This window comes from Nyctereutes procyonoides, unplaced genomic scaffold (assembly GCF_905146905.1).
Source record: "Nyctereutes procyonoides isolate TBG_1078 unplaced genomic scaffold, NYPRO_anot_genome, whole genome shotgun sequence".
NCBI lineage: Eukaryota > Metazoa > Chordata > Mammalia > Carnivora > Canidae > Nyctereutes > Nyctereutes procyonoides.
In genome coordinates this window covers 4,924,958-4,939,936 of record NW_026575119.1, presented here as the reverse complement: position 1 = coordinate 4,939,936, position 14,979 = coordinate 4,924,958, and the positions used below count along the sequence as shown (strand labels likewise).

The window sequence follows — 14,979 nt, the reverse complement described above, 5'->3', positions numbered from 1 at the left end:
TACATTAAAAGGATCATAGACCATGATCAAGTGGGCTTTTTTCTGAGGATGCAAGAATGGTATAGTATTCACAAATCAGTCAACATTATATACCACATTAACAAAAGAGAGTATAAAGTATAAAAATCATGCTTATCTCAGATGCATTGAAAGCACTTGATAAAATTCAATATGCATTTATAATATAAACTCAACAAAATGGGTATAGAGGGTAGATACTCCAATATAATAAAGGCCATGTATAATAAACCCACAGTAAACATCATATTTAGTGGTGAAAAGTCAAAAACTTTTTCCTGTAAGATGAGGAACAAAACAAGGATGGCCACTCTCACCATTTTTATTCAATATAGTATTGGAAGTCCTAACCACAGCAGTTGGACAAGGAAAGAAAATAAAAGGCATCCAAACTGGAAAGAAAGAAGTAAAACTAATTTTTCCCAGACGAAAGGATCCTATATAGGGAGAACTTTCAAGCCTCCACCCAAAAACTATTAGAACTAATACATGAATTCAGGAAAGTTGCACAATACAAAAATCAATATACAGAAATCTAATGTGTTTCTCTCTCTCTCTCCCCCTTAGTTTCAAGTTTTTATTTAAATTCTGGTTAGTTAACATATAGTGTAATATTTCAAGAGTAGAATTTAGTGATTGAACACTTACTTATAACACCCATTGCTCATCATAAGTTCTCTCCTTAATATCATCACCCATTTAACCGATCCCCCCCACATCCCCTCCAGCAACCATCAGTTCTCTATAGTTAAGAATTTTATGGTTTGCCTCTCTTTCTTTTCCCCCTTTGTTCATCTGTATCATTTCTTAAATTCCACATATGAGTAAAATCATATGGAATTTGTATTTTGGTGACTTATTTCATTTAGCATAATACACCTAACTCCTCTACATCATTGCAAATGGCAAGATTTCATCTTTTTTTTTTTTAAGATTTTATTTATTCACAAGAGACGTTGCGGGGGGAGTGGGCAGAGACATAGGCAGAGGGAGGAGAAGCAGGCTCCATGCAGGGAGCATGACAGAGGACTTGATCCTGGGACTCCAGGATCACTACCCGAGCTAAAGGCAGACACTCAACCACTGAGCCATCCAGGCATACCTATCTTTTTTTTTTTTTTTATGGCTGAGTAATATTACTGGAAGTCCTAGCTTCAGCAGTCAGCAAAAAGACATAAAGATAGCCAAAGGAATATGTAAAGATGCTCCACATCACTAATTATCAGGAAAATACAAGTCAAAACCACAATGAGATATCCTATACTTGTCAGAAAGGCTGTTCTCAAAAACACCAGGAAATAGCAATTGTTGGCAAGGAGGTAGAGAAAAGGGAACTTTTGTGCACTGTTGGTGGGAATGTAAATTGATGCATCCATAATGGAAAACAGTATGGAGGTTCTTCAAAATATTATGTTATTATGAAATAAATCAGAGAAAGATGAATGCTATATGTCTTTACTTATATGTGGAACCTGAAGAAATAAAAGAAAAATAAAAGAAATAGAACATTAACAAAAAAACAGACACACAGATACAGAGAACAAACTGGTGGGTTGCCAGAGGGCAGGGAAGGTGGGGGGATGGATAGAATAAGGGAAGGGATTAAGAGGTACAATCTTCCAGTTACAAAGGAGACAAGGGATATAATGTACAGCATAGGGAATATAGTGTATTGTAACAGCTTTATACAGTGACAGAAGGTAACTAGACATGGTGGTGACCATTTTGTAGTGTGTATAAATATAAAATCAGTATGTTGTACACTTGATACTAATACAGGATTATGTATCTGTTAGTATTCAATCTAAAAAAAGAAAAAGAAGCAGTATCAGAATTTCATACAAATTTTGTATCACACAAATAAAAAAAGAGAATGAGGACCCTAATGTTATGTATCATAACGCCTATCAGTAGTTCCTTTAGCCTAGAAAGAGTGTAAAGCAGTTAAAGTCAAATGCTTACCCTGGAAACCTTTTAAAAAATATCTTACTGAAACCCCTAAAACATTACAACTTATTAATATGTAAATATTACATATATTAATATATAAACTCACTAAACTGGTTATAAAATGTATATGGAACTATATGAATAAATATGTTTTGTATTGTTAATCCTAAAACAGTTAAATATTAGACAGTGATTGGATTTAGAATAACTGTTCCAAAATCATTCTTATTGGAAATACTTAGACCTTAGATCTTAGTTGTTTTATAGATTGTTCTCTTAGGCCACATTAGGAGATAATAATTAAACCATGTCATCTGCATATGTTACTTACACACTTTTATTTTCTGTTCTAAGGGAGGGGGAGATTAATGAAGGGAGAGGACAGATAAATTATATCTAGTTCACCCAAAAGTGATATCGGTTCATTAAGAAATCAGTTAAAGGGATCCCTGGTTGGCTCAGCGGTTTAGCGCCTGCCTTTGGCCCAGGGCGCGATCCTGGAGACCCGGGATCGAATCCCACGTCGGGCTCCCGGTGCATGGAGCCTGCTTCTCCCTCTGCCTGTGTCTCTGCCTCTCTCTCTCGCTGTGTGCCTATCATAAATAAATTAAAAAAAAAATTTAAAAAAAAAGAAATCATTTAAAAAGAAGATTGTCCTAAATACATTTCTGTTTTATTTTATGGAAAATGATCTGAGTCCTCAAAAGATGGCTTCCTTTCTTCAGCTGCCCAATACTGTTAGAGTATAGGTTTGGTAAGCATCTACAGTGGCAGCTATTGGTAAAATTAATGCCATTTAGTCCATAGCTAAGTACTATCCAGAGTCAGAAGTCAAATAGAACTAATAAAATCTGTAAATTAGTTTAGATTATTCCTAAAAAAATTCCTCCACAAGAAAAGGATTATAACTGTGGTCAATAGTAGAATGGCAAAGGCCACTAAGTCCTCATATAGAAGAATATTGATCTTGGCAGTCCACACTTGCAGACCTTCCACATTTATTTTATTTTATTTTATTTTATTAAATTTTATTTATTTATGATAGTCACAGAGAGAGAGAGAGAGGCAGAGACACAGGCAGAGGGAGAAGCAGGCTCCATGCACCGGGAGCCCAACATGGGATTCGATCCCGGATCTCCAGGATCGCGCCCTGGGCCAAAGGCAGGCGCCAAACCGCTGCGCCACCCAGGGATCCCCCACATTTATTTTAGATAGAACGTTGTGCTCTGCTTATGTAATGAAGTTCCCTATAGCGGTTAAGTGAACTAAATTTTCATCTATCAATATGGATAAGCCCCACAAATGTGATGACTGGAATAAGTAGAACAGATTACCATTAATATAATGTTTAAAAGCAATTTTATTTAGGTGTGCATATATGCAATAAAAGTTAAAAACCATGAGAGGAAAAGATACACATCAGTTTAGGATACTGATAATGTCCTTGGGCAAAAAGAAAGGACAATAAAATTGGGAAAGTGTACTTCTCTCTGTAATGTGTTTTTCTTAATAAATAACCCAAATCAGTATAGCCAAGAATTAACTTTTATTAATTCTAGGTATTGGTACATGTGTCTTCATTAATTTTCTCTCTGTACTTTTCTATTTGCAACATTTTGAAGTTGTTAAAAATGATTATAGTACAGAGTGATAAGTATAACATTGGAAGCAATAAAATAAGTGTTGCATGGGGATCCCTGGGTGGCTCGGCGGTTTGGCACCTGCCTTTGGCCCAGGGCGCAATCCTGGAGTCCCGGGATCGAGTCCTGCATCCGGCTCCCTGCATGGAGCCTGCTTCTCCCTCTGCCTGTGTCTCTGCCTCTCTCTCCCCCTATGTCTATCATGAATAAATAAATAAAATATTTTTAAAAAAATAAGTGTTGCATAATGTACTGATCCCCAATATTGGAAGAAATAAAAGGTGACAGGGTAATTCTTCCTAGAGGAGAGGACATCAGAGTTAGATTTTGAAAGATCAATGGGAATTTATCACAAAATCCGTATGTATACTTAAACATAGAAGCATGCAAAATGTATTAGGGGACCTATAACCAAGTCAGTGTTACTAAAGCATATATCCTAGGGACAGTTGGAAAAGATATGTAATGAAAGTAGCTAAGACTAGAAATATTTTAAAGGTAAGATCATGAAAGGATTTGCAATCCACATAAGGAACATAGATTCTATTCTCAGGTAGTGGGGACGTGTAGTGGAGAGTTGTAAGCAGTGCAGGGACATGACTTGACATTTGGATGGTTAATTTATTTATACCTTATCCATAAACTAAAACTCTGTGCAGCCACTGAAACTGACATGGAGTATATCCATGATTTCTTCTTTTTCAACATATTGTGAAATTTTCATCATAAAAGTTGAAAGAACTTTACAATTATCACCCATATACCCAGCAGCTAGATTCTGCCATTAACATTTTATAATCTTGCTTTATCACTTGTTTATTCTTCCATCCATTATGTGCTTGAATGAGGAAATACGCAATTTTAGAAGATTTGCATAGAATTATTAACATTGGTCATCTTTGGCTTATAGGTGATTTTTGTTTTGCACTTTATTCTTCATTGTACTGTTTAAATATTTTATACTGAGTGTGTGATATTAAATAATATTAAATAACTATACTTAAAACTACGTTAAAGCTGTTTTCTTATAGTATGTAAAAGAATGAATTTTTTACTAAGTAGATACATACAGTTTGATTTGCAATGAAGTGAACTAATTTCCTTTTCTTTTCCACAGATAATGATGAATAATCGTCAGAATATTCTTTAATTCTCAACTATATGAAAGCATTTATGTTTGGCTCATCAGAAAAACAAGCTGCAGTGGGAAATGTAGCAATTTTCTACAAATTACCAGATTTAAGATGGGCATGCTGATTGCATGAAAAAGATGGAGAAACATGCCATTTTTCAATTAAGATTCTAGTATTTTATCTATTTTATTTTGTTCATTGAGTTCTATAGTAAACTCCCACAGAATATATACTTTATTAAATTATCCAACCAAAGCATAAGAGACATTGATCCAGAACTGGACTTAATGGTTCTAAAAAAGATTTACCAATGCAAGAAGGTAACTTTTACTTTGAGCAAATGTCTTTAGGTTAAGAAAATTACTTAAGTTATGAAAGATTTGCCTATTTTCAACTAAGTATTAAATTTTTCATTTAAGTATTTAAGCATGACCTTTTCTTCCTGTGTACATGTTTTCGTAGCCAGCAATTTGGTATTAAATAATCTTGTCAAGGGCTCTATTTAAATCCTAACATTTTGAAGATGGAATTTTTAGCTTAAGGTTTATATTCTCTGTCCTTTCTCAACGAGTGTCTCCTGAACTAGCTCAGTGGAACAGGCTGTAGAAATCAGTCTTAGAAATCATTGAAAAATGTGATTATAGAAAAATAGCAAAATTATATTTCCTGGTATTTAAAAAGTTCATTAATTACTTGTTTCTTTTTAAGGACCAGAATCAGGAATATTATATGGAAAAATCAGTCTATAAATTATAACATTGACATAGCATATATCACAGAGTTGCCCCTTTTTGTTTTTAACTGCCTCTCATGTATATTCTTCCAGGGCAATATGGAAAAAGGAATTTTTTTTAATTTTGACATTGTGACAATTTGGATAACTAGTATTCCAAGGGGGAAAATGTTTGCCTCTTTTATTTCCATTATGATCAGTAAAATGATGGTCACACAGCTTCAATTGGAATAGGCCAGGTATTACCTGGTTTCATTGTAGATATCTAAAGTCCAGGTGCTTTTAGTAATAACAGCATAATTTTTGAAGCCCAGAGGTACATAGCAGGCTGATTGACATAATCTATAATTTGAACAGTAAAATCTTATCTTGCAGCACTATCAGTACTATGCTGAATTTATTATGTATATTACTTCTAACATCCAAAAGTAAATACTTGATTTTTATATGTTTATTTTATGATATTACTATTAAATTTTTATTCTCTACCTGAAGTACACTATTAGTTGTCTTTTATTTATTTGCACTTTTCTTAATAGAATGCTTTTACAATGAGCTGAGAATACTTTTGTTTGATCTGATGATTTCTGTTACTTTTTTTTCCAAGGAAGAATTTGAATTCCATACTTAAATCCTCTGCAATCCTGAAAAATAGGAATGATTTTTTTTAGGGAATTATTATTTTAGCCTATTACAACTATTAGAAAAGCAACAAAGGATATAATACAGTAGAAAAACTGTTTAACCATATTTCAAAAGATGTCATTTATATATACAAGAATATATACAAGAATAGGAATGACAAATAGGATTTGTGCCATCTCGTCAATTGGTAGTGACTCTGGATTGTTATTATAGAAAGATTGTGCCAGTGGAAAGAGGACTATTATTCTTTAATAAGGTTTGTTATAGGTGTTGGAGGTGAAATGGGGAAGCACCTATAGATTGATGAAAATGTTAGAGCTAGTAAGGGCTATGAGAATAATTTAGTATTACTTCCATTTAATAGACAAAGACATTTGAATTGTAACATGAATGAAGTCACTTATAAAAGATCAGAGTCAGACTAGTTCCAGGTCTAACATTGTGCCTTTAGCAGCACATTGGTTTTTTTAAATTTATTTCCTCTGGAGAGTGAAAAAGAATAGATTCAATAGGAAAAAGTATAATTAACATTAATGTATTAAGAATTCAGCAAAGATTTTCTGTTCCTAGGAATAACACACTATTGTAATTAAACTCCTTGTTGAAAATTTTTAAATGCTAAATAAAGGGCTTTTCCCTCATAAATTAAAAAGTACCCCACCTCTTATCACTTCTTAATGATGCATCTTGAAAGATTATGTGTATGTGTGTGCCTTTAATATACATCCAAAAATACAAAAAGTGTCAGAAGATGAATTGCAAGGCCCAAGGCTCAACCCAGGGATTACCAAGTTAGAAAAGGAGAGTTTTGACCGGAAAGTATCCAACACCTTACACTTTGATATAGTGGCTCATGGAGCAAAGGAGGTAAAAGATGAGGCCAATTGCCCATCTAAGGGAGAATCCTGTAGGAAACCCTACATTAAGGTGGGACTCTAGAAGTTTACATCTTCACAATATGGGAGAACTAGCACTAAACCCAACCCCAAATTCAGGGACTGTAGGAAAATAAAAGGACAAAAAAAAATGTCTAAGAAGTCATGGCACAAACCAGTCTTTAAGTGGTTTTGTATTTTGAGCACCAAATTCTGAGTGGGCCACTTAACTTTATACTCAAACATAATTTAAAATTGTTCCCAACTGGTAGTGCCCCCGCCCCCCCCCCCCCATGAACCAGGCAGAAGCCATTCCAATACCTTCTGAAGAAGACATTTATTTTAATCTTGAAAAGCACCAAAAGTAAATTTTGAAGACAACAATGGGCATGAAGTCAAAGAGAAAAAGTACACAATAAATCAAAGCAATGACTCGAAGATTGGGACAGGATCTTCTCAGACTTTAGATTTGAAGTTATCAGAGATGTGTTTTAAAATAACTATACTTACTGGGTTTAAAAAATGATCAACAAACTTGAAAATAAGTACAGGGAAAAAAACTAAAGAGTTTTTTATACATATTTGGAGAGCCAAATAGAATTCATTTACGTGGAAAATAGCAATAGCCAAAGTTCTAATACTCAGTGGTCATGCTTGGCAGTAAACTATGCATGGCAGAAAAGAGAAAGAAATTATCCATGTACAGCACAGAGAGAAAAATATGGAAAATACAGAAGTAAGAGATAGATTCAGTAAGAATGTCTAATATATATTTGATTGGCGTACTAGAGAAAAAGGAAGAAAGAGGTAAAGTTAACTGAAGGGATAAAGGCTAAGAATTTTTCTTATCCATAGATTGAAGAACCCCAGTGAATTTCAAATAGGAAAAAGTAAAAGAAATTCTTTTAGTGTCTTCAGAATCAAAGTGGAAATCAAAGAGAAAAATCTTAAAAGAAGTTGAAGTTAAAAAGCATACTACTTTCAAAGGAATGTTAAAAGGTAACAGTGGCTTTTCAGCAATAGTAATGGAACAGTGGGATGTCATCTTCAGTGGGCCAAAGAAAACAATCATCATTTAGAATTATATTTGTAGCAAAAAATATGTTTCATGGATAAATAAAAATGAATTCTGACTCCCACAACTGGCCATGATGAAGTAAAGGGAGATTTGCTTTCCAACCATTAACAACTCAAACACTGGACAACATACATGAACCAGTGTTTTTTGGAGCGTGAGCAGCAGACAACAAAGGTCAGTGTTCCATGAAAGAAGGGAAATGAATGAGGTAAGCCATGTGATTGCCCAAATCTATTCCATAGAAATAACATGGGAGCCAGGGAACCCATACAAAAGCCAGGATTCTTTCTTAAATTTAGAGAGGTGAAAGCAAAGGTAAACATCCAAATAGCCTATATCTAATGATGAAATTTAATTTTAGTTTGAAATTTTCCCACAAAGAAAGCTTTGGGCCTAGGTGGCTTCACTGATGATTCTAACATTTCTGAAAGAAATCGTACTAGTTCTACACAAGCTGTTCCAAATTATAGGAGTGGTGGGCTTCCTACTTTTTCTAAAAGCACAGAATTACCTTGTTCTCAAAACAAAACAAGAAAGGAATTCTAAGAAAACTATATGCTCATAAACCTTGTGAATGCTGATGAAAAAATTACAAAAATTTTCTCAAGTCAAACCAAACAATGTCCAAAAAGGACAATGCATCATAACCAAGTGGAGTGCCAGAAATGCAAAACTGCTTTAACATTTAAAATTTCAATGTTATTCATCTTATTTTCAGACTGAAAAAGAAAAATCATACAATCATTTCAATAGATCCAGAAAAAATATTTTAGAAAATCCAACATCCATTTCTCATAAAAATTTTCAGCAAACTAGAAATAAAACGGAAATGCCTTAATCTGATAAAGGTCATCTTAAACAAAAACAACTAACACACTTGTGAAAACAAAGATTTTTCCTAAATGGAAAAAGAGCAAGTATTTCTGCTCACATCACTTATCTTCTATTTTATGCTGGAGGTTCTAGCCATTGCAGTAATGCAGTAAAAACAAATGTCTACAGATTGAAAAGAAAGAAGGAAAAATTGCCTTTATTCACAAATCATGTGATTATCTCAAATCCTAAGAAAGCTACACAAATGCTATACAAATTAAAATTCAAGCAAGACTGCAAGATACAAAGGTCAACACTAAAAATCAATTCTATATACTAACAAGGAACAATGAGAAACAAAATTTTAAGATACCATTTATAATATTAAAAATTATGAAATACAGATAAATTTGACTAAAAAGATGTGGAAGATCTGTGCACTGAAACTACAAAACATTGCTGAGAAAAACCCGAAATAGGCAAATATACATGTTCATGGATCAAAAGATGCAACATTGTTAAGTAGAAGAAAACATAGGACAAATCTTAGTTACCTTGGGTTTGGCAAAATTCCTTAAAGTATTAACTATAAAATAAAAAATAAATTTGAAGCATGGGTAGCTCAGCAGTTTAGCACTGCCTTCAGCCCCAGGACATGATCCTGGAGACCCGCATGGAGCCAGCTTCTCCCTCTGCCTGTGTCTCTGCCTCTCTCTCTCTCTCTGTCTCTCATGAATAAAGTCTTTAAAATATATATATTTCATTAAAATTATAAAATTTACTTTTCAAAGGACAATGTTAAAATGAAGACTAGCCTTAGAGATGTTGCCAAACACATCTGTTGAAAATGTTATCTATAGTATATAAAGCACACATGTAACTCAACAGTTAAAACAATCCAATTTAACAATGAGCAAAATGATCGCATACACCATTAAATAAATAGATGAAAGTTCATGAAGAGATGTTACCATTATTCATTAGGGAAGTACAAATGAAAACCACAATGAGATAGCGCTGTACACTCTAAAATGACAAAGAGTGTTAACAATGTAGTGCAGCAGAACTCATACACTGCTGGTGGATATATAAAGTATCACTGGAAAAACAAAGCATATGAATGTTCATATGAAATGTATTCATAATAGCCACTAAAAATAATAAAACCTAGATATCCGTCAACAACAGATAAATGGATAAACTGTGGCCTATGTACGAAATGGAATTCTAAGCAATAAATGTGAATGAGCTATGAATACAGCATATTCGAATCACAATGGGCTGTTGAAAGAATAAAAACAACATACTGTATGATTCCATTCACCTAAAACTAGAAAAGACTGATTTACAATGATAGAAAGCAGACCAATGTTGCCTGGTACTAAATAGGGGAAGGAATAACTGAGAAGTGACAAAAAAGAACTTTTTTGAGTAGTGGGAGTGTTCTATATCTTTGTGAATTTGGTTACCAAACATTTACATTTGTCAAAATTTATTATACTATACACTTAAATGGGTTCATTCCCTTCTATGTAAATAAACCTCAAGTTGATTTTGGAAAATAGACATACTAAGAAACATTAAAATGCAACTCATGCTTAAAAGGCCAGAGTAAACAACCAAGTTTTTTAGATAATACAATTAGGAAACAAGGACTCTAAAGTAGTTACTATAAGTATATTCAAGTGTTTGAAGGAAAATACCATTGGGATTAATGAACAGACATAGAATTTTTACATATTAAGGTTTCCAACTTATTTTATAACTCTGTATTAACCCTGACACCAAAACCAGACAAACAGTGGAGTAAGAAAGAGAGGGAGGAAAGGAATAAAAAGAGAAAAAGACTGAAAAGAAGGGAGGCAGAAGGGGTGGGGGGGCACAAACTATACACCAATGTCCCTCATGAACTTAGATGCAAAAATCCTTAAAATTTTAGCAAATCAGATCCAACAATGTATAAGAAATTATACACCACTACCAATGAGACTTAATTCCAGGTATGCAAAGCTGGTTCCAACAATTCAAAAGTCAAACAATATAATCTATGTCAGTTGGCTAAGAAAAATACCAATTCATGGTAAAACTTAGCAAGGTAGAAAGGAACTACCTCATCTTGGATAAACAGCATCTACAAAAATCCTACAACTAACATGCTTAATGGTGAGCCACTACAGGTTCTATTTTAAGATCAAGAATGAGGCTCTCACTAAACTTATTTAACATAGTACTTAAAATTCTAGCCACTAGAATAAAGGCAATAAAAAAGAATAAAAGGCATGTATACTGGAAAGGAAGAAATACACAAAACTCCTGTAACTCCTGTAATAAATGAGTTCAGCAAACATGCAGTATACATCCATACACAAAAATTAATCTTATCTCTATGTATTAATGAATATGCAGAAACTGAAGTAAAAGCAATACCATTCATAATCACTCCAAAGTGAATGAAATACTTCCCAAACCTTATATAGAATTGACATCCCTATGATGCAAATTATAAAATGTAGATGATAGAAGTCAAAACTTGAATAAGGAGATTCATACTGAGCTTGTGGATATAAAGATTTAATAGTAATTATATCAATTTTCCTTAAATTGATCTATATAGGTTTAATGAGATTTTTATAAAAATCTCCTTAAGGGGGATCCCTGGGTGGCTCAGCGATTTAGCGCCTGCCTTTGGCTCAGGGCATGATCCTGGAGTCCCGGGATCGAGTCCTGCATCAGGCTCCCTGCATGGCGCCTGCTTCTCCCTCTACCTGTATCTCTGCTTCTCTGTGTGTGTGTGTGTCTCTCACGAATAAATAAATAAAATCTTTTTTTTTAAATCTCCTTAAGGTTATTTTTGGAGACAGACAAGCTTATTATAAAGTTTATATGGAAAGGCACAGCCCTAGAATAGTTAACATAATCTTGACAAAGAATAAGGTGAGATGACTAACCCTGCTTAAGCTAAGGATTACTATGTAGCTACAGTAATTAAAATAATGTAGTATTGGCAGAGATAGACACATAGATCAATGAAGCAGAATAGAGAAGCCAGAAATAGACACACGCATGTAAATGTCCAACTGATTTTTGGCAAATATGCAATGGCAGGGGCACTTGGATGGCTCAGTTGATTAAACATCCAACTCCTGATTTCGAGCTCAGATCATGATCTCATGAGATAGAGCCCTGCATCAGGCTCAGACCTGAGCATGGAATCTACTTGGAATCCTCTCCCTCTCCCTCTGCCCCTCCTCCTGCTCTCTCTCTCTCTCTCTCTCTCTCTCTCTTCTCTCTCAAATTAAAGCTTTTTAAAAATGCAACAGCAATTCAGTGGGGGAAAGATAGCCTTTCAACAAATGCTGGAGAAAATGGAAACCCATGGGAGAAAAAGTGAAACAACCTAAACTTGACAACTTAAAAAGAAATTAACTTAAGATGGACGATGGACTTAAATGTAAAACACAAAACTATAGAACAATTAGAACAAAACAGAAGAAAATCTTCAGAATTTAGGTGTAAGCAAATAGTCCTTTGCCTTGACTCCAAAAGAATAATCCATAAGAGAAAATTTTAATTACTTGAAACTGATCTTGCTCTGCAAGTATATGAAGTGGATGAAAAGATACAGACTGAGGAAAATATTTACAAATCATTATATCCAACAAATAATATCTATACTATATGAAGAACTCTCAAAACTCAACATAAAAGTCAATCTAACTAGAAATAGTTTAAAGACAGGAACAGATACTTCACCAGAAAGAATGTACAGATAGCAAATAGGCACATGAAAAGGTGTTTGAAATCTTTAGCCATCAAGGAAATGCAAATTAAAACCATAATGGGATATCACTACACACCTAAAAAAATAGCTAAAATAAAACAAAAAATAACACCAAATACTAATGAGGGTGCAGAGAAACTGTTGCTCGTAAACCATTAATGCAAGTGTAGAATGGTTTCACTTTGGAAAACAGTTTAGCAGTTTCTTATAAAACTAAGCATGCAACTACCATATGACCCAAATATCTCAGATATTTATCAAAGTAGCTTAAACTTACATTTTTGCAAAAACCTGTACAGAAATGTTCATAGTAGTTTTATTTGTAATAGCGAAAAGCTATAAATAGTCTAAAGATTCTATAGCAGACAAGTGGTTAAACAAATGTGGTATATTTACACCATAAAATACTACTCATAATAAAAAGGAGCACACTACTGTTAGAAATAACATATGAATCTCTAGAGAATTATGAGACATTATTTAAAACGCCAATCCCAAAAAGTTAGATACTGTTATGACTCCATTTACATAATATTTCAAAACAACGAAATTTTAGAATGAGAGAATAGATCATCAGTGGTTGTCAGGAGTTAGAGATGGGCCAGGAAGAGGGAACGAGCATGTGAGACATCATTATGGTGACAGAACCAATTCTTTATACTCTGGTGATGTATACACAAACTTGCATGAAATAAAATATAGAACAAAATACACATGTGATGAAATTGTATAAAACTAATTACACATACAAATGAGTACAAGAAAAACTGGAGAACTCTGAATAAGATAGATGGATTGTATCAATGCCAAAATCCTGGTTGTGATACTATATCATAGTTTCGCAAAAAGCTAACCTTTGGTGAAACTGAATAAAGTGTATGTAGAATCTCTACTATTTCTTTCAACCTTTTATGAATCTACAGTTTTCTCAATATTTAAATTAGAAATTAGTTATTGTTACTATATTACATATATTTTGAAAGATGAGTATAGACATGGAAGAAATAATGAAGCATCGGATGAAACTTACAGAGATGTAACCCACAATAAGTGAAATGAAAAATACACCAGATAGGATTAATGGCAGTTGAGACATTACAAAAGAAAGGATTATGGAACTGAAAGCATAACAATAGAAACTTTCTAGTAGTAAAAAAAAAAAAAAAAAAAGAAAGAAAATATTAATAGAATAATAGAACAGAGGATCAGTAAGCTTTGGAACAAATTCACATGGCCATTTAATATGTGTATAATTAGAATCTCTGAAGAAGAGGAAGGAGAAAAGGAAGAGGCATAAAAAATATTTGAAAAACTAATGGCTGAGGGACACCTGGGTGGCTTAACGGTTGAGCATCTGCCTTCAGCTCAGGGAGTGATCCTGGAGTGCCAGGATTGAGTCCCATATCAGGCTCCCTGCATGCAGCCTGCTTCTCCCTCCTCCCATGTCTCCTGCTCTCTGTGTCTCTCATAAATAAATAAATAAAATATTAAAAAAAAAAAAAGGGATCCCTGGGTGGCGCAGCGGTTTGGCACCTGCCTTTGGCCCAGGGCGCGATCCTGGAGACCCAGGATAGAATCCCATGTCGGGCTCCTGGTGCATGGAACCTGCTTCTTCCTCTGCCTATCTCTCTGCCTCTCTCTCTCTCTCACTGTGTGCCTATCATAAATAAATAAAAATTTAAAAAAAACCTAATGGCTGAAAATTTCCAAATTTGATAGAAACTGTAAATACAAAGACTCAAGAAACTCAATAAAACTCATGCACAAGAAACATGAAGGAACACAAAGGAATAACCCGATCAAATTTCTTAAATCCAGTGACAAAGAGAGAATCTTGAAAGCAAAGGGACAAAAAGACATGTTACATTAAAAGGAACAAAGATAAGGGTAACTGAGGAGTTTTTGTTGGAAATAATTCAGCAAGAAGATAGCATAGTAACATTTTTGAAGTACTGAAAAAACAGTCAACCAAAATACCTAATTTCAAAGCAAAAATAAAATGAAAACAGCTGAGATACACAAAAGCTAAGTGAATTCATCACCAGAAGATCCATATACAAGAAATGTTAAATGAATTCCATTAGGAAGAAGGAAAATAATACTAGATTGAAATATTAGCACAAAATAATAAAAAGCACCATATATAGTAAACACATAAATATATATATATATACATATACATTTGTTTCTTGTTTAAATCTCTTTTAAAAGACTAGCAATGTGCTGTTGTGTTTTGTTTGTAACACATGTAAAAGGAAAATGCATTAAAACAATAACACAGGGGATCCCTGGGTGGCGCAGCAGTTTGGCGCC

The 14,979-nt window shown here is 33.8% G+C and overlaps 1 protein-coding gene across 5 annotated transcripts in view; it reads left to right on the top strand.

The window, feature by feature from the left end:
* NEK1 (NIMA related kinase 1) overlaps positions 1–5,962 on the top strand; it is a 207,060-nt gene extending 201,098 nt beyond the window's left edge. For all 5 annotated transcript variants that reach the window (XM_055334525.1, XM_055334524.1, XM_055334523.1 and 2 more), the window contains one exon: positions 4,726–5,962. In XM_055334525.1, the coding sequence (XP_055190500.1) occupies positions 4,726–4,729 (4 nt within the window). In that variant the 3' untranslated portion in view covers positions 4,730–5,962. The remainder of the gene's footprint in view (positions 1–4,725) is intronic.
* The last annotated feature ends 9,017 nt before the right edge of the window (positions 5,963–14,979 follow it).